At 33.1% G+C, this 19770-nt stretch overlaps 2 protein-coding genes across 3 annotated transcripts; one reads left to right on the top strand and one right to left on the bottom strand.

Annotated features, from left to right (window-relative positions):
• Positions 1-21: 21 nt before the first annotated feature.
• On the top strand, positions 22-6249 carry LOC128185878 (uncharacterized). Of its 2 annotated transcripts, XM_052855562.1 has the most exons (6): positions 22-40; positions 141-184; positions 1708-1908; positions 2678-2761; positions 3904-4017; positions 5211-6249. In XM_052855562.1, the coding sequence occupies exons 2-6, from the start codon at positions 170-172 to the stop codon at positions 5403-5405; spliced, it is 609 nt and encodes a 202-aa protein (XP_052711522.1). In that variant the 5' UTR covers positions 22-40; positions 141-169; the 3' UTR covers positions 5406-6249. The 2 variants fall into 2 exon arrangements, with proteins under 2 accessions (XP_052711522.1, XP_052711523.1); XM_052855563.1 differs by lacking the exon at positions 22-40 and having other exon boundaries at positions 49-184.
• An 806-nt stretch (positions 6250-7055) lies between these two features.
• On the bottom strand, positions 7056-19726 carry LOC128184369 (PRKC apoptosis WT1 regulator protein-like). Its single transcript, XM_052853812.1, has 6 exons — positions 19182-19726; positions 14446-14556; positions 14115-14158; positions 13290-13833; positions 12858-12962; positions 7056-11163 (listed from the first exon to the last, which is right to left on the bottom strand). The coding sequence occupies exons 1-6, from the start codon at positions 19503-19505 to the stop codon at positions 11071-11073; spliced, it is 1221 nt and encodes a 406-aa protein (XP_052709772.1). The 5' UTR covers positions 19506-19726; the 3' UTR covers positions 7056-11070.
• Between the last annotated feature and the right edge of the window lie 44 nt (positions 19727-19770).

Here is a 19770-nt window from a genome sequence, read left to right as displayed (position 1 = left end):
CGAATCTTTGTCGTTTTTCGGAGTGAAATTAATGCATAAAGTCAGTTATGTTAAGAAATGCTAATTTATTTTTTATTTAAATTCTTTATTATTGCGGAAGATCGGGCTCGGTGTTAATTTAATAGAGTTTATATCAACAGATAAAATGATTTGAAAGAAGAAATTCAAAATGTACTCAAGCAAGGTAAACAAATGGTAAATAAGTAACAGTTGATAATTAGCTACTTTTTGATAAAACTAGTTTAGATTTTAATTTAAATTTCCGGGATCCCAATCACACAATGTAATAAAGTAATTTTTTTGCAGTTCAAATATTTAACTGTTGAAAATTTCGAAAATCTTTGATCATAAATCAATGTAGTGGAAAGAACTTTTCGAACCGTATAGAACAGAGTCAGACACTCTTCCGACACTTACATCCCGATACTCTATGTAATAGTAATACTAATATGTTTTACGGTGCTACCGTTCTGGCGAGCGCAGCAAGAATTACACATACTGTACCTTGCATCATTGTCAACTTATAGTTTTATTTAGGTATCAACGAACGTCAAAGAATTTTTGAGAGAGTATTGCTCTACAATAAGTATGCCAAATGTACTAATTTTAATGGTTATGATATATACAGCGCAACCCCCTACCAAGAGAGAGAGAGAGAGAGAGAGAGAGAGAGAGAGAGAGAGAGAGAGAGAGAGAGAGCCCGGTACCTGTTTGTAGGTGTGTTATTTCCGACTTTTATTTAATGGTATGACTATATGCAATATCTACATAATTTTTTTACCTGTTTATTTTTTCATTTTGTTCCTTTTTATTTAGTTCAAAATGTCCTATTGTTTATTTCCTCCCTACTCATATACTTACCTGCCTACTGCACGGTACATGCATGCACAATTACTTTAAAAATGGATCGACATGACAGTAAAGTATGGCCCTTGCTAGTTTATATATATATATATAAAATCTCTATATTAAAAAAAGATTAAAAACAAATCATATGTCAATGAGGCAGGTATCGCAGACTATTCTGAAATAGCCAGTACACTCATTACAGATGTTTGATCCACCTCTAGATTTTTCGCGGGAAATATAGCGCGAGTGCACTGTGACGTCCATCCATGACTATGTTCGTCTTTGTTTACGTTTCTCGACTCAATACGAAGACCTTATGGAAGCATGTAACAAATCTTTTGAGTCTCGCCAAAGCATATGCCATGCGGTACTCAAAACGTGTCTTCAAACTTTAAGTCACCGTAAATTACGAGTTAAAAGTCGGCCATTTTTGGCATAGCACCACGGGTGTAAACATTAGAGAGCATTATGGGACGTAGACAAAAAATTTTGTTTGATGAACTGTAGGTTTAGCTCGTTCTTTTTCCCGCGCACACTGGTTCTTAGAGCTCGCTTCGCTAGCCGGCGCTGCGCGCCGGCGAGCTGCGCTCGCTATTACTGCATTAGATTTAGTGTGGGATATATCGCCCTACTGATCATCCTCTCTACATGCTCTAATAGATGCCAATTTGCATGTAAATTGTTACAGAGATGATAATGTCATTAAGCTAATAAATAAAAATATCAGTGATTACGACCATTCCCATTGCTCTGGATCATTTAGTCTAGCTACAAAGCCCATAACGCTGAGCCAGTAGATGCAGGTGCTGGTTCATTGCACTCTCTATTTTGTTGTACATTGTCTATTTCTTTTTTCAGGAATCTCATAACCATACTGGTAGGGATAGACATTTGTGGGGATTTAACACTTTAGATGAGATTCAAAGATTGGGGCAGCAAACATATCTGCGTGCACTAAGAAATCATGCAGCATGGACAGCTTCTCAAGGACAACCAACAGTCGATCCAAGGCATTCGAATAAATCTCAACAAAGAACTTCAGCATGTCCTATCTGTGGAGTAATTTTGATTTTTTTTTTCTTCTCATTTTAGTTTAATATAATATTTAGAGTCCTACTTAATCTAGACTGTTGGTACATGTATATAAGGTTAGTACATTAGTAACATTATCAAATAAATGTATAGTTATTTGCAATTGTACATATTTGTTTCTTATCTGATCATTAGTCGAGTTTTGAAAGGTTTGATATAAACATTGAAAAAAAAAATAGAGCCTGTGTTATATTTCTCTCTTGATAGTAATAATGCTATGCCAAGGAATTAGCTGCAGGTCTGTAGTGTAGCTCCTGGTCAGAAAAAAAAATGGATGGACGACCTAGGAGCTACAGTTTCTTGTGTATCAAAGAGTTGCAGTTTTTGTTGCACAAATCCACACAAGAGAGAAAGAGGAAAATTTGAATGTCCAAAGATTTAAATAAAAATATTGTCAGTGCACATGATAATTAAAGTACAAAAATTAGATATTGACATTACATTGTAATTACCGGTACCTTAAGAGATATTCAAATAAAACATCATCTTATATACAGGTATATGTACTCTTTATACGCTGAAGTTATGCATCTTATGGCATTTTAAACAGTAGATACAGAATGTGTACGTAGATACATAATTCATATACAGTCATATATGGTGGTAAAATGTACTAATAAAAGGCATTAAGAAATAGAAGTATAACAGAAAATCAACAGAGAGATCAACCTTTACGATACCAGAGTTCAATTGAATTATATACATTTTAATATCTGATTATCAACTTTATTTTCAGAATTCAGTTGAGCCGAACCATCAACTTGATTCTGCTTTTTCTGATGTAATGAAAATGATGTGCCAAGTTTCACAAACTTGTCAGGTTAGTACTTGTGTTGAAATCAATTAAATCTATATCTGTTAAGGAAGTTATCCATCGACATCAGACTTCAGCAGAACAGGCGCTCGCAAGCACTTGCCAAAGTTTGTGTTGTAGGTGTGGGGGACCGGATTTTGGCAAGTGCTCGCTAACGGTGCTGAACACGCCTCAGGTATGTGTGTACAGAGACGACCGGTAAATGATACTGTAGACGTACTTTTTTCCGTGTGGTATTAATTTACGCTATGATCGCGGGCACAAATTTTCCGCGGAATTTTTTCCCAGTGTACTTAAAGTGCATTTTGGAATGAAATTTTGAAATTGCATTACATGAATAAGGATAATCGGAAGTTACTTCGTTATATTAAACTTGCATATAAGTGTACCCAATGTATATCATTTTTATCTATGCAAGCTGTCAAACAAATTTGTATTGAAAATTCACATAATAAATAATTTAATCTCCTAAAGATTTGAATTTTCCGTAAATTTACTTGCATGAAATTTAAACTTTTACCAGCTTGAGATAACGGCACGTGTCAGACGACAAATAGCCCCAAGCGGTTCTGTCTTTCAATGACCCAATTAACTACACGCTAAGACCCGTGTTTTTACTGCAATTTTTATATCCCTTTGTGCTCTGACTTATAATTGATAAAACTGATCAACTCATAATTTAAACGACATGTAAACCCCTAAATTGACAGTTAATAAAGATGACGAGACGATTTTAGCCAGCGTCGGAACATCTTGACGGCTAACTAATGACTACCAACCAGTGCACAACCGATAATTACTGTTCTCTGTGAACAGTTCTTAGTACAATTTAAGTCCAAAGTTGGACAAATTCTAGGTAATGAAAATCGTTCAGAACTAAATTTAATAATAATTATTGAAATGATTTTTTTTTCATTCAAAGAATCCGCGTAAATTTTTACCCGCGGATTAAATTGATATTGTGATTCCGCGGAATTATGACCCCGTGGAAAAAAATACGTCTACAGTAATTTTAAATTATTTTACATCAATTTTTAATTCCTGATAATAAACTTACGATGAGTTTTAGAAAGCTCATCACTCATATTATATTTCCATGATACTGATTCTAGTATCCGTATGAATTATTGTACATATTTATGTTGTAGAAATATTACTGCACTTCAGAAGGAGAGCCTTTAAATATTCATGATAAAAAGCACTGCCTGAGATATCACTCAGTCAAACACATCAGAACGTCAGAAGCAGCAGGAAGGAGGGAGGTAAAGTAACTGAGGACATGCAGTAAAAGTTGATCTTATTTTGAAATTGTATTATATGTGAACTAGTGCACACTTTCAAATGAAAAGACTTTTTTTGAATGTATATTCAGGAACATTTGACCTTCCAACATGTTCTGTGCTGGGAAGTTGTTAGATTAATTAATTAATAGAAAACACTCTAAAATATATTTATATAAATACATCCAGATGGAGGTTTTCTTGTCTTTATGTCTTATTAATAAAAAAAAATTTTTTTATAAGTATTATATCAACTGACAATGCAAAGTTTTTGTTTGTCAATGATAAATTCTTAGGAGCTAATAAGAACATCAAAGACAAGTGTGGCTGAATTCATTTGTCCCAAGGGAGCCATTATCTGAGCCGTGGTTCAGATGGAGCATGTGTTTAGGGGAAATTGATAATCTGTAAAATGGGTGATGGTTTTGGGGCTATTTTAAAACTGTTTCATGTAAACCAAAAGTTCTATCATTATAAGGAAATAAATAATATCATTATTGATAAAGAAGTTAAACTATTTTTAGAGGTTGTTTAAATTTATTTGTCAAGTAAATTGATGAAGTGACCCTATTAGGCATTAATTTAAATGAAATTCAAAATTACTGATATGATTGTAGTGTTTTGGCAATTTTAAAATTGTTTGTAATATTAAATTTTCTTTTTTACATATTTTTACATAGTATGGCAATTATGGTAATGTTTTGGGAGTTTATTAAATTTAACAAGCTCATCAAAGAAAATCATAGTCCTATGGGATCAATTTTCTGATATGGAGTTCCATTGTGCCATAGGAGAAAGTGAGGAAAATTTGAAACAACTAATTGCATCTGTCAAGACTCTTATTAGAAAGATATTGAAAGTTTTATCAACAGAAGAGCATTGCTTGGCTACTGGTGTTTCCATTTACTGCAAAGGGAGGGGTTATTGTCATTTTGTTGGTTTTTCTTTAAATCAATTAAATCAAAAAAATATATATATCATCAGATACATACATTTGTAAATGTATTACTGTTATAGATATGTATTTACAGTGAAATTCTGACAATTTTGTATGTGTTCCAAACCTTTATTATTCAATTATTTGTCCCATTTGAAATTAGCCTTGCAGGGGTATTAGTCCCATTAGGACAGTTCTAGTTTTATTTTGGTCTTTAAATACTTTATTTTCTTTCCAGACAAATCTGAGAGATACCACCAGGGCGTTCTCAGTACATGGTGGACCATCACCATCAGCCAAGTCTACAAAAGAGGGCATCAAGTGTAAACAACACACCACATTTGATATGGCCGCTTCCCTATCTAACACTAGGAAAGCTAAACATGTGAGATTTTCCCCTGGAGAAACAGTAGAAGTCCAATTTTGTGCTTAGATTGCTGAATCTGATTGATATCTAGAAACATTAATTTCTTTTAATTAATCATTATGTACTTTTAAATCAAGAAAACTATGCAAAAATGATTCCATAACTTTTAGGTGCAATTGATTTTTGAACTTTAATTTTACTTTTAGTGCTTCCATGAAAACGACTTTTTAACCATTTTTTGTATTGAAGTTTTTCAATTGCATTTATACCAAATATTATTTTCAAAATTTTCTTTTACTTTATGATATACAAGACAGATGTAAAATGTTTTAATTTTTTTTTATTTCTTCAGAAATGCCCTCTATTACAGATATTTTTTATTGTTATTTAGAGAAAAAACTGCATATCAAATGGGTTCATCTTGCTACACGTTTGGAGTATTTCAAAACTTTATACCTATCTCAGCATAATCCTGTTACATTTTTTTGTGTGGTTTTTAGGAGTTATTGCATTATTGCCTTTTTACACCACTGGATGTTCACTCTATTTTTCCACTCAGTGTTCAGCTGTTTAATCACTGGTTCATATGTTCTGCTCAGATTGTTTACCACTGTGTGTTCACATTGTTTACCACTGTGTGTTCACATTGTTTACCTTTGCGTGTTCACATTGTTTACCACTGGATATGTTCATGTTTAGCAGTGTGGTGAAATGCAGTGCCAAAATATGCATTTTATTTTTCTAATTGAGGCAAAATACAATCATGTGCATGTACCTCACTGACGAGTGTGATATTAAAATGTACATGTATGCAAGTTGACTCCAGGATAATTGGATGTGATATTGAAAAAGCTTTTTATATATTGTTATGAAATTGAAGCCTTTACTAGTCAATAAATTTTGGATTTTATATTCACTACTGTTTTCTTGTAAATCTTTCTTGAATCTGGTACGTGTACATTTATGCATAAAGGGTTTTTTTATGATTTAAAAGCATTATTGTACAGATTTATGTTTGTCAACTCTCGTTAATTCGGTTTCTTCTGTGTTACAATGCCTCTGTTTGTGACTTTGATATGTAAATATATATACCTTAAAAGTAAACACTTGTTCACCCCATCCCCAACATAACCAATATTGTTATACTTTCATGTTAAATACTGAAATCTGATTGGTTAAGACGCAGTTAATAATATTTACTATTACCCTCAGCGTTAGCAACGCACTTGGCAATGGGTAACATTAAAAAATGTTACATGCGCGAAAATTATGCGCGTACGGTTCGCTGTAGAATTCATGTTATTCCTATATAAAAGCAGTAAAATTTTCTTAAAAATTTTAAAAAAGACATTCAGTATAACAAAATAAATAGTGCCTGTTTGGGAGGATAACAGTTGAAATTGACACCCCTCGAAAACCATTGTCAACCTCCGCTTCGCGTCGGTTGACAATGGTTTTCTCGGGGTGTCAATTTCAACTGTTACCCTCCCAAACAGGCACTATTTATATAATGAAAACTAAACTAGAAATGTTCTGAAGACTTAGTACTTATAGGTCACAACTCCTCCCCACTTCTACTGCATCACCCTGACAAGAAAATGCTAACACAGAGATGTTTAGTAATGCCAAATCATTTTACCCATTTGCCAAGGCCTGAATCTAAAAACTTAGCTATTATTGACAATTTAAAATATTCGTACAACTAAAAAGCCAGTCCTGATTATATAAACATCTTTTATTTTCCTAAGTCACAACATGTGAAGCACAATGATATTGTAAAAGCAAACAGTTGGTCCGAATTAAAGTACAAATGTCGTACAGCTGTAAATTAAAAGAATGCCGACTGGAAAATATGAAACAAAATCCAACAATTTATAAAAAAAAACACCATAATACTTCAATTTCTGAAAAATTTTGTATTTGTGTCGTATAATTTATAGTTCAAGCAATTAAGCAGTAGATTTCGAAAATATTTCAAAAATATACAAATGATTCAAAATAAATAATATACAACCATCTCAAAAGACATATGAATGAAATTCCAATGAGATAACTTATGTATAAAGTATACACACAATTTTTTAAATATATCAGTGTAAGTTGGAATGTATTCTAATCACAAAATTAATGTATAGGTATGAAGGTTACCCAAATGCCAATTTTTTACATGTATGTACATGTATATAAATTGTAAAAATGGTACATACAAATGGTGAAAATGTGTTTATCATATTGAATCAATCTCCTTTCCTTAAAAAAAAAATCAAGTACCATGCATTTCTCATGGATTTTTTAAAAATATGTCCATTATTTATAACTTGAATTTGTTTCCTTTAAATACTAAAAGTCTGAGAATAGTTACATGGTTGACTAAATTGTAAGAAAACAATATATATATAATATATACATGTGTGTATCAGTACATTTTTTCAAACTTAAAGAATACCGAATTTAACATAAATGCATTGTATACATACACGTGTATAATAAAATGTGAGATCAACTTGTTACATGTAACACTGCGTGTAAAATGTTTGAAACATTAAAAGAAAAGGTGTCTTTTTCAGTTCAGAAGTATATGTGCATATCTCATACATGTGGTACATTTGCAAAAGAGTGTAAAGATACATGTATTACTGCAATTACTCGAAGAGTTAGCACACAGAAGAAATGTATTAGCTGTATAAGTATAGTAATTTAAAGAAAATGAAATCGCCTTATAGCAGCTTGAGCTTTTAAAGAATTAACAAATGCCTAATATGTTTCATAAAAGAACACATACACAATGACAAAGATAAGCTAACAAGATGAATGATTCACAACTTTTGGTTTTACATCTAAAAATCATCAAAACAACCGTTACCATATTCTTTTCATTCAATTCTGGAGATTTTAATTCCCCTTTACATAATATCACAAGTTTTACACCAGTATCTCTTTCATGATATGCAGATGACTCTAAAAAGATGTCAAAACATATAAATAAAATGTAATGCACAAAACATGAGCAAAAGCACTAAATATTTAAATAAATAAAACTAACTCATACTTGTTTACAGAACACAAAAAAAGCTCTCAATATTCAGACAAAGTGTCCGCAAACAAAAAATTCTAATAAATTTAAATCACAATGTATGAATGTCTCAGTAATAAGTACACAATGTACTGCATCAATTATACATCCTTACTCTATTTCTTTTTTTTTTTTTTTGGTTTCATGCAGTCTCTGAGCCACTTTATTTTTAAAGTAAATCCACTCTCCTGTGACGTCATACATTTTACATAAACCATGAATTCATTAAAATTCTTGCAAGTAGATTTGTAATTTCTATGTTATCATAGGTGCACATCAAAAACTCAAATCATTGTTTACTTGGAGATATTTAATAAGCGTTTTTCATTCTTATATTCGAGATAATTCAATAATGACAAAGGGAAATAACTCTTTTCTACTTTTCTCAAAGTGATATATCTAAATGCTATAATTTTTCTAACGTAAACGATTTTTTCTTTTTTTTTAAATTAATTTTAGTTTTCTGGCATAGTAAGCAATAAAATTTAAATAGACAAACAAGTATCCATCCACTTATATTTAATTCTTAAACAAAAAAAGTGTGATTTTCAGATGATAATTTCAGCCTTTGGTTTTTATTACCTTACATCTTAAATAGTATGGATACATATACATTTTATTTATTTTTTGATGAAATTCAAGTCAAATAAGTTAAAAAAAAGTTAAGTTTTTAACTTTGAACCCATGATTTTATAGGTACAGAGTTACCTTAAAGCAAATCAGCATTTTAAATTCTGGAAATTCCTTTCATAAATTTGCTAATGAATATTTAATTATTCATTGCATGCACTGGGAAAAAATTCCCTTTCATACTGAGCACAAATATTTTGACAACAAATTAATAATAAAGTATACTAAATGGTCAAATGAAAAAACTCTTAAAATTATTGAATAAAAATGTTTCAGTTGGTATTAAACTGAATCTCTCCTATTACAGTATACTGCAGTATATTTCTCCCATTCTGTTGCTGTAGTATAGTGCTAGCAATTTGTAAATTGATGTTTCAACAATTTAATACATGCATGGATTTTTGTCATTGCACTAATGGAAGGTGGTAAGAGAAAGCAATGGATACATAATTATATACATGTGTATGCATTGAATATCAATGAATGAAAGGTTTAAATGCTAAATTGCTGTACCTGTAAAGCCTACTTTATGGCTATAACTTGTCCATAAATACATATATATAAAGAACAAAAAGTAAGCTTAATACTCAAAATGGAGTTCATATAAATGATGATTTAATTTGCTGTAGAAAAATTTTACCTTGCACTTTTTCTTGCAAAAAGGTTATAAAAACATGAATCTTTAAAAATGTTTCAAAAATATGCAAGACTTGGCATGTTAACCATTTTTTCAAACACAGAATAATATTTAAAAGCTTTGATTTGGGTGTTGCAACTTGAATGCAGTGTATGTTGCACTTATGAAATAAATTGAAATCACAACTTAATTGAGCTGGACTATTACTTTGGTATTACAGCTACATAAACATGCATGTAGACATCCAATTACTCTGACAAACAGTAAAGTCTCCTTGAAGTAAACATTCAACATGAAGACACTTTGTCCATTTCTTTTGCATACTAAAAACTATTCAAACCAAGAAAAAAGAAGAGAAACGTAAGTGTTGACATATAACACTAAACATTGAATGAACACTTATTTGTATAACATGACATAAAACCAAAACAGAAATGCACCAATATGTTCATTGCAGTTGTAACAAAAACACTTGTAAAGGTTCAATCCTGTATAAACATATAACATGTAATTTTAGCTGGATGCTTGGCTTCCAAAACCTTCAAATACATGTAATTTCTTCGCCACACCAATGTTAACATACAAGTTTGGAATCTATTAACAAAAAGTGTAGCACTACTCTTTTCAGATAAATATTTATCACATTTGTGAAGGAATTCTCAAACTAAACTAAAACTGCTCGTTAACAGGGCATGCAAACACAAGCTAACTAACCTAAATTGCTACTGAAAACAAATTCTATAAAATTTGAAAAAAATGTACAAACTGTTGCTGTATGTACAATGTACATTTACTATGTCAAGAACCTTTATAAGGCTCAATAACAATATTAACTAAAATAAAATTGAAAAAAAAAACAAATGAAAAATTCTTTCACCTGCATCTGTTAATTAAATTATCACATATTAGACGTCAATTAAAAACGATTAACAATCAACTTGTACAGGAAAGAATTTGTAATGGTCAACAATAATATTAGCAATATTCTTCTCGGATTCTTTTTTCAATGTATACCGGTAAATCATATTTCTCTCTGAGAATATAAAACTCAGTACAACCTAATGCTTAACAATTTGACATTATGTACAGAATGATGTATTTATTTTAAACTGAAATAAAAGAAACAGACATACATTTATACTCTTACTGCAATCTAATGGTGCTGAGATGAAGTTCACACTGTTTAAAATATCATTGATCAATACAGATATAAAATTCTTCATTGTAAATTAACATGTACAATAACTTAGCCAGGGCCTTGTAGACCCATGAAGCACTCTCATGTACATGTAGTTATTTCTATGTTTTATTCATGATAAAGGAGCCGAGTGCAGTTTCTAAGCGTGAGTGCAGTGACAGTGTGTTTGATTGGCTCTCCATCTTCTGGAGTGTCACACTTGAGTGCTCAGCTGAGACACGGCCCGAATCAGTGCATTGTTTTCTAGTTGTAGTTTCTGAGCTTCATCATCCATGTCTTCCAGATCCTGAAAAAATCAACAAAAACAAATGAATGTAGAATTCCAGCATAAACTCCATCCAATAGATTACTGTAAAGTTCATAAGTACTGTAAAGTAAAGTTCATAATTACTGATACATACTGCTACTATTGAGCTCTACTATACAGTATATTATATTTTTAAAACATATTTTTATCAGTTTATGCTAACAATTAAATACATGTACTGATTTTATGCTATTTTATTATCAATGAGTTATCAATTATCATATGTTACAGTATTATAATCTTTTCATCATATAATCAATGTGCTATCAAACAAACTATTTAATGTTGATTGTATTTTTTTTATCAACCACCATGGATTCTACAAAGCTTATACACGAACATTCCAATGATATAGCTATTACATGTACATGTCATTCACTGACACTGCTAAAAGTTTAGTTCCCGAACCAACATAATCAAAACAAGTGAACTTCTGGAAAGTTTTTCAATGTTTAGCATGTTTAGTGGATATATGTGTTATATTATTCTATAATGCTCAAAAAATAAATAATTAAAAATAAATAAAATGCCATTAAAAAGAGAGTACATCATTTTTAAAATAAGCCTCAAATTGCATAAATAAAATTCATTTTTTTTTTTCAGATGCTAAAATAAGCATATACAAATGTATATATACATCATTGTACATGTAGCGATTTAACATTAAAGAATCAAAAATGTCATATCGATAAAAATTGGAACATTAAACAATGTACACAACACTTAAGCTACAGGTATTACAACATGTAAGACAAACAGGATACAAAAAAATTTCAATCAAAATAATTTTTTAAAAAATAACATGAAAAATAAGATTTGAATTTGACTCAAAAGAAATGCAAATTAAGTAAAAACTACTGGTAAATATTGCATCAAAATCATTCATGATCTACAATAGAACATGTATATACCTTTAAGGGTCATTTTTCCTACAAGAAAAACTACAGTGTTTGACACAAGCCTTATATCCCTGATGCATAAGATGTTAGGTGTATGATCACGCAGTCTGATAAGCCCCCCCCCCCCCTCCCTAGACTTGGCAGGGTCGGACAGGTATTGATAGGAGGTCATCTTCACAAGACCTTTACCTCTGACCAATCAGGGAAGGGCTTTCACTGCTTTAGAAAATCTAATGGAACTCTTTTAAAGGAGATAAATTAATTCAAGCTTGTTTTCCATGTTACCTCCAGTATTGAAGAGTTACACCTCTCATAAAACAGATAAAGCATATCTGTGGTCGTCTGAAGATGACCCCCTTTTGATACCTGTCAGGCCCTGGACCTGACCAGTGTAATTAGAAGGTTGATGTTTTTAATCAGAATGATTTCATGTTAAATGTGTATATATATGACAAACTCAATCTCAAATCACATTCCTCTAAATGGGCATTAGAATTAGAAAACTGGTTGTGTTTTTTAAGCATATAATTACGTATCAAATGTACAGTAAAACAGGGCTATAGCAAACACGATTATAATGAATTGACGCTAACAGCGAAGTGATTTCCATTTCCCATGACTCTATTACATATTTTAAACTTGACAAATATAACGAATTACGCTTATAACGAAGCAAAATCGCCTGTCCCTGGCACTTCGTTATAAGTGTATTTTACTGTAATTGGTACATACTTGTGTGCTCCATCATTATTTTGACCTTCCTATATCCCTTACCTTGTTGAGCAGGTAGACCTCTCTCTCTAGCTCTGCTATCCTTCTGTCCTTCTCCTCCATCATCTGCTTCATCCTCCTGTTCTCCTCTTGTTCTTTCTCCAGCATCTACAATGACAATGTATAAATTGTATATATTTATATACATGCATGTACAAGAATCCAATGAATTTCAATAGCATGCCCTTATTCCTTTACTGTCAACATAATGGATGGTTATCTACATATATATCTTATGATATTCAAGGTTTTGAGAGGAATACAATCATCAACAAAGTAACCATAAATAACTCAAACTGCTTTTAACATCTTCATTATCATAACTTGTCATTTGTGTATCATACATGTACATGTACATACATATGCATGATACAAGTGATATGCTCAACAAAACTGGAATAATCGATTATAAACAAACTAAGTCCAAACTCTCACCTTTCTAAGATTGATTTTTTCAGTGTCTTCCCTCAATGTTGGAGCAGCGACACTTCGGAACTGGCTCTGAAATGGACTGTCCTTTCGAAATCTATCTCCAAAATTCCTGTAACTAGAGGAGCCAAATCCTGGGCTGGAATTTGTATCCACTTCGGTGGCTTTTTTGTCATATCTGGAGATAATGGAAGATATTCCGGGACCAGCACTGGCTGGTTCCCTCTCCTGATTCAACACCTCTGGACTGCGCCATTTGTAACGATTCAGTATGGAGGATGGAGAGGAAGAATTAGAGGAATACGACGGTGAAGTCTTTGTCTCGTTTTCACTGGTGTAGGGGGAGAAATTTTTGAAAGACTTGGGTATTTCTGGGGGGTTTGTTGACCTTCCGTATGTCGGACCATGTCCCAGTTTTGGACTAGCATTTTGATTGGACGACTCCCTCGTGGTGTTCGACTTTCCAATGAGGGTAAGATTGGTTTCTGATTGGCTGACGGTGCTATCGTAATCCTGGTTATCCTCTAAATCAGCCTCTAGGTCTGATGGGCTGGAAATACAGAACAAGAAGAGTCAGCTAGCATAATAGTATACTATACATGTATAAGAAATGGTCCCCAAATAAGTGCATGCTTTCTAGGGGATTCCATCTTGTCTTGCTAAAGGATTCCATCAAGCTATACTTATGGGAATTCTATACATCTGCATTAGCTAGAATAATTAGTACTTCAGTTCTATACCTCACCTCATTGAACTGAATGATTTAAAAATTAATTATATCAGATTCTATAAATACACACACTGGTCAGATATGGAAACTGTAGGCCTTACCTTTTATTGGATCTTCTAGAAGAGAATGGTCTTGGCACTCTACTCTGTTAAAAAAAAGTAATGCATGTATATATCTGACACCATGATCATGTATCTATCAAAATTCAACTGCAAGAAATACATGTATCTTACATTTAAATGAGCTAGCTAGTACATCATTTCTAACAAACAAATTATGTTGACCTGTACAACAAACATAATTTTTCTTGGGGGGTTGGGGAATGGAGATTGACTTTGCACATGGATACAATTATTTTATTATTTGGCACACTTTGCATGTATAACAAGAAAGTACAACTCAAATGTCTCATGCATTTTGACTTGAACAGACCTCTGCGGGTGTCTGGGGGTTATCGGCGTCAATGACCTCGTTGTAGGATGTGTTCTTTTTAGCCTCCAGTAACTCCTCGTCATCTTCATCGTCTAGAGAATCCCCTGTGCTCTGTAACAGTTAATTTACATCAGTTTGTTTACAATCATTTGTAATCAATAAAATGGACCAACAACATGAGTATTTTAAAGTTGTCCTTGAAGTGTACAGCAGATGTATTAGAAATTCAATTGTCAGTAGGAATTTGTCATTAAAGTTCAGTCATTGATGAGAGTCATTGATGAATCCTCCTAGACAGGACAATTGCAGCTTAACCCCCCCCCCCCCCCCCCCCATGGTAAGCAGGTATTAATGTACCCATTGCTGCTGGTTAAATTGAGACAATGCAGATAAAGTGCCCTGTCTGAGAACACAAGACTCAACATTATGCGACAATATTGTGGCTAAAACCAGCTATCTCTGGGCATACAACCATTAAGCTGAGTCATGTGCTTCACATATGTAGGTATCAAGATTTTTCTTTCTTTCTCTATGTAATATGATAAAATATGTCATTTATGATTAAGCTTGGAAGATTTTTTGCAGATATATTCATGGACTTTTAAACATTCTATCATATATTATTTCATAAAATCTCTCTCTCTCTCTTTATATATATAACTTCCTAAACTACTAAAATCTAGAATTTGAAGTATTTCAAGATTGCAAACTTTGTATGCAGACTTTCAAGGTTTCAAGATGCATGTTTCAAGTACTTGTTTCACTAAATGTAAACACCATTTTAATCCAAAGTAAACATCTCTCAATCACAACCTTATACAACTTCCTCCTACATATTGAGAAATTTGGTGAAAAGTCTAATCAATTTCACCCTTTAAATTTGAATAGAGACTTAAATCAAGCCCATCTTTAAATTTTTGAAATACCGTCAGGTAATAGACAGAAATAAACAGATATCTATTCATTTGCTTTTGTGCACAGAGTTTTTGATTTGCGTTAATTATAAATCGTAGAGTTAAACTGGAATTTTTTTGTTTGTAGTTTAACATGAACACATTACAAATAAAACTTTTAAAGGCTACTTACAGAGCATACAATTTCTTGAACTTCATTGATACTTGATGTCAACAATTATATCATTCTCAACTAACAGTACTCCAAATCCATTGAATACTGGTACACATAGTAAACTGTTGGAATTATAATTTGAATGTCAAATCTTCTGGGAGGTAGACCACTTTAGCTGCTGCAAATGATTTGCATGATCACAAGACAAAATAACTTTATGTCCCGGCCCTGTGAAATTTTTACCCATAATTTGTACTTCTCATACCAGTCAAAAATTTGAGGTCATCCATACAAAATACTCAGATGTCACTTACTTAATTGTCATGCTACTGATCTTAAAAGTTAACATTAGATATCATTTGTAATGGATACATGCATAGACTGTACATTATAAAAATCCCTCTCCATGCCATGAAGGTGATTAAGGTAGGTGCTTATCCCCAGATAGTGTGGTGCTAAGCAGATTTGAGTCATTGAATCTCCCTGGTCAGGACACCATTCCACCACAGGTTAACCCGACAGCATAAGCCAGCTAGTACCCAATGCAGCTGGGTGGACTGAGACAATTAATGTACATTATATACAAATGTGCCTTGTCTAAAGGCCAACAACTTTTTTACATCAAGTGACTACAGTGGGGCTTGAATGAGCGACTTTTGGGTTACTGGCCTAGTGGCCTAATGCCTATATCAGACTACTGCATGAGTGAGACACTCAGTCATGATGAGCTCCACAAATTGTTGGTAGCAATATTGAATTCACTTTCAGACACATACATGTTGGAAGTATATATACATATACATGTACCGCATGCACAATCAAAAGAAAACATAATATGGGTGTGGATGCAACATATTGGGTTATTTTTGCTTTTATAATGTTTATAGATTTTTAGAAATGCTAACTGTTGACTTGTCTGGATTGAATCAATCATAGATACATGTAGACTGTTCTATTGTTAAAGTGTGTATTTCAATGGACCTTGTGTTAATATCAAATAAAATTGACTAGGAAAATTAAAATGTGATGCTTTAAAATTTTGAAACATAACTATCAATCACAAGTCACGTGGTATGGGTGCATGGCGGCTGCACAATTCTACCGGAGAATCAAGTTTAGGGTAAAAGCTAGTGATTAGTGTCGTCTATGGGTATGTTTGATGGGTAGAATATGCCTCATTCGTCTCATGGTAATAGGACTAAACGAAAGAGGAAAAACAGCAACCCGACAAAAAACGCCAGATACAAAGCATACGAAAGTCCAAACAAAGACCCACCCAAGATGGCTACCGGAGGCGGAGAACTAGTGAACGAAGTTAATAATAGAGAGGGTAGTGAGCGTAGCGTGATCAATGATGGTGAGTCTCGACATCTATTAACATTAAACGATGAGGTGATAGAAACAGAATCTTTTTTAAGGCCACCTCCGGCCCATTCGAACACCCTTAATCGGCCAGACTGGGTCAACGAAATATTCACAAGACTTCTACATATTGAGCAAAATATTGAAAAATTTAATCAATCTTTTTTAAGGCCACCTCCGGCCCATTCGAACACCCTTAATCGGCCAGACTGGGTCAACGAAATATTCACAAGACTTCTACATATTGAGCAAAATATTGAAAAATTTAATCAAATTAGCGCTTCAGTAGCAGCACTAACACAGAGGGTGAATTCTGTAGAGGGGGACCTAGACAATCTGAAGAAAACTTCGGGGAACATTGGTAACAGTATCAGGGCCTTAAGAAAAACAACTGAAGAGGTCAAAGGGCAAATCCATGACATACAAGGAGTCCAATCCTATATGGACGACACAATAACTGACCTACAATGTAGAGGCATGAGGGATAACCTACTTTTCTTTGGTTTAGCAGAAAACAGGGAGAACTGCTCTAACTTAATAGATGATTTCTGCGAGGCAGAACTGGGAATAAAAGAAGTAGGACAACATATTGAACGGGCCCACAGATTAGGTAAAAGAAATATTCAAAGTGAAAACCCCCGTCCAATTGTGGTGAAGTTCAGTACATACAGAATGAGAGAAAAAGTGCGTGAACAGACTAGGCGTTTAGCAGGAACACACTTTAAAATACAAGAACAGTTCCCCAAAAACTGTACAGGAAAATAGGAAATAATTAATTCCTATTATGAAAGAGGCCCGACAAAATAGGAAAATGGCCACACTCGTGAAAGACAAACTATACATTGATGGAGTTGAATATATCCCAGGCACAGCAGAAACAGAGGACACAAGAATGAAAAATTTCTCTGGTTTCTTCGCCTGTTAGTAAAATTTTATTTTATATACATTATCAATGTACTTTACATGTTCATGTACCATACCATTATTTCAATATTGCTATTATTTATATGTAATAACCTATGCCATAAGATGTATGTCTTGTGCAAATAAAGAATATTAGAAAATTAGTATAGCTGCATCTATTTCAATTGCAATTCTTTCACATGCAGGTATATGTATTTTTATCAAAAATCGTCCAAATGTGCTGCATACATGTATATATCTTGGGAGAGGCTATAGTCTGACTCGTAAACTTACTGAATGTACATGGGACAACATTATAAAATTATTGAACTTCTCTTGTTTTCTTTACAATTTTTATTTTTTTCATTCCACCATGAACAGGTACACAAATAAAAATCACCTTGAAACGAAAACCTGCAGCTGTCTTAAAATACATGAATTACTTGCCTCAGCAATTAATTAGCAGAACTGAGGATATTTCTGTCACAGTACATTTAGAATGATGGAGCAATTTTTAAAAAAAAATATTTATGAGTAGCTAGGACAAGATTAATTCCAGAAAAAGTGTATACTGTACATTCCTTATTTCAAGCGTATACCTGATACTTTATATCGCAATTCAACCGTTTTGCAGCAAATTGCTAGAATATAAAATCGCAAACGCCAAATTTTTATCAGAGTTTCATCTAGTTAATATCTGGCCTAAAAAAATAAAAGTGAGGTATTAAACTCCACGAGATGTGCTTCTTTTAATTTTATGTGGACATTAATTCCTCACGTTTAATTATATATAGGAATCTATGGTACATCAGTGCGTTGGCCATGATCATGATGATAAGTAAATGTAAGCGTTAACTGAGACTATCATTTGATATTTATTCTAAGATGTCCAGAACAATATGCTCAGTTGACTTTGTTCAAACTTCTCTATGTCTTTAAACTCAAGAGAAAATCAACTAAGGTTCTATATACCCAGGGACGTATATACGTCCCTGATATACCCCCTTTGAAGGACATTCAATTTCAAGTCTAAAGTCTTCATTGATCATGTTCATGCTTAATCTCACTTTAACGGCACAAAATGTTATCAAGGAAAGGAAAAGTCTTTGAGTGGACTTACTGGACAGGGGATGAAATCAAAACACAGGAATCATGTACATGCACAGTGATATCCTGAACTTCAGTCCACTTCATTTAAAGTCAAACTACATAATTATTACATGTAGGTGCTAATTGTAGTTGTAAACAACAAAAGACTAAGCTCTCTTAATGGTCTTGACTAAAATATCATTTATGGGTCATATGCTATCAAAGCTAGATCATAGCTGACCATGAGTTAAACTGCACTGTACTGTGTTAACATGTGACAGATGACATAGTGTGGTTATTTCCAATACATGTACCTCTGTGGATTGTAGATTGACAACACCAGTGCTTCGTCTTTTTTCTCTCAGTTTACGTTTATCTTTAGGGAGTTTTCCTTTATGCAAGTGGTTTGGTCTTCTTTTATCTCGGGCTCGAGATGCAGCAGTTGTGGATCGGGAGGGGGACTCGTGTTCAGGAATTACATCACAGTCACTATCCCCATCCCCGTTCCGTGGGGTTTCCCGATCTTCGATGGGTTTTGGCATCATGGCTCGGGCACGCCTTACTCTGCTTTGACGTGAACTTATCGCTTCATAATCTTCAATATCCAAACTTTCTTGACTGACAGAACTTGACGCCATCTTTTAAAAATACTCCACAAAAAAATCGCGATCGCGGTGAATAAGTCCTTCGGTGTTTATTATGAGCCGGTCATTATGTCGTTGTCTTCCCTCTGTTGCCGCCTATTTAAGACAATTCACACAAAACACAGTCTATTGTATAAAGTTCTAATCCGACATAATTATCCCATATATATATAAAAACACCGGCAGTATCAATACAAATTAAGCCTCGTTCTGAGATTGCACCTTTCGAAAATCAATATTACGTCATCCCTGCAGTTAT

The sequence above is a fragment of the Crassostrea angulata genome, chromosome 5 (assembly GCF_025612915.1).
Source record: "Crassostrea angulata isolate pt1a10 chromosome 5, ASM2561291v2, whole genome shotgun sequence".
NCBI classification, from domain to species: Eukaryota; Metazoa; Mollusca; class Bivalvia; order Ostreida; family Ostreidae; genus Magallana; species Magallana angulata.
The sequence above is the reverse complement of the archived record's forward strand: the minus strand, read 5'-3'. Positions and strand labels throughout refer to the sequence as shown.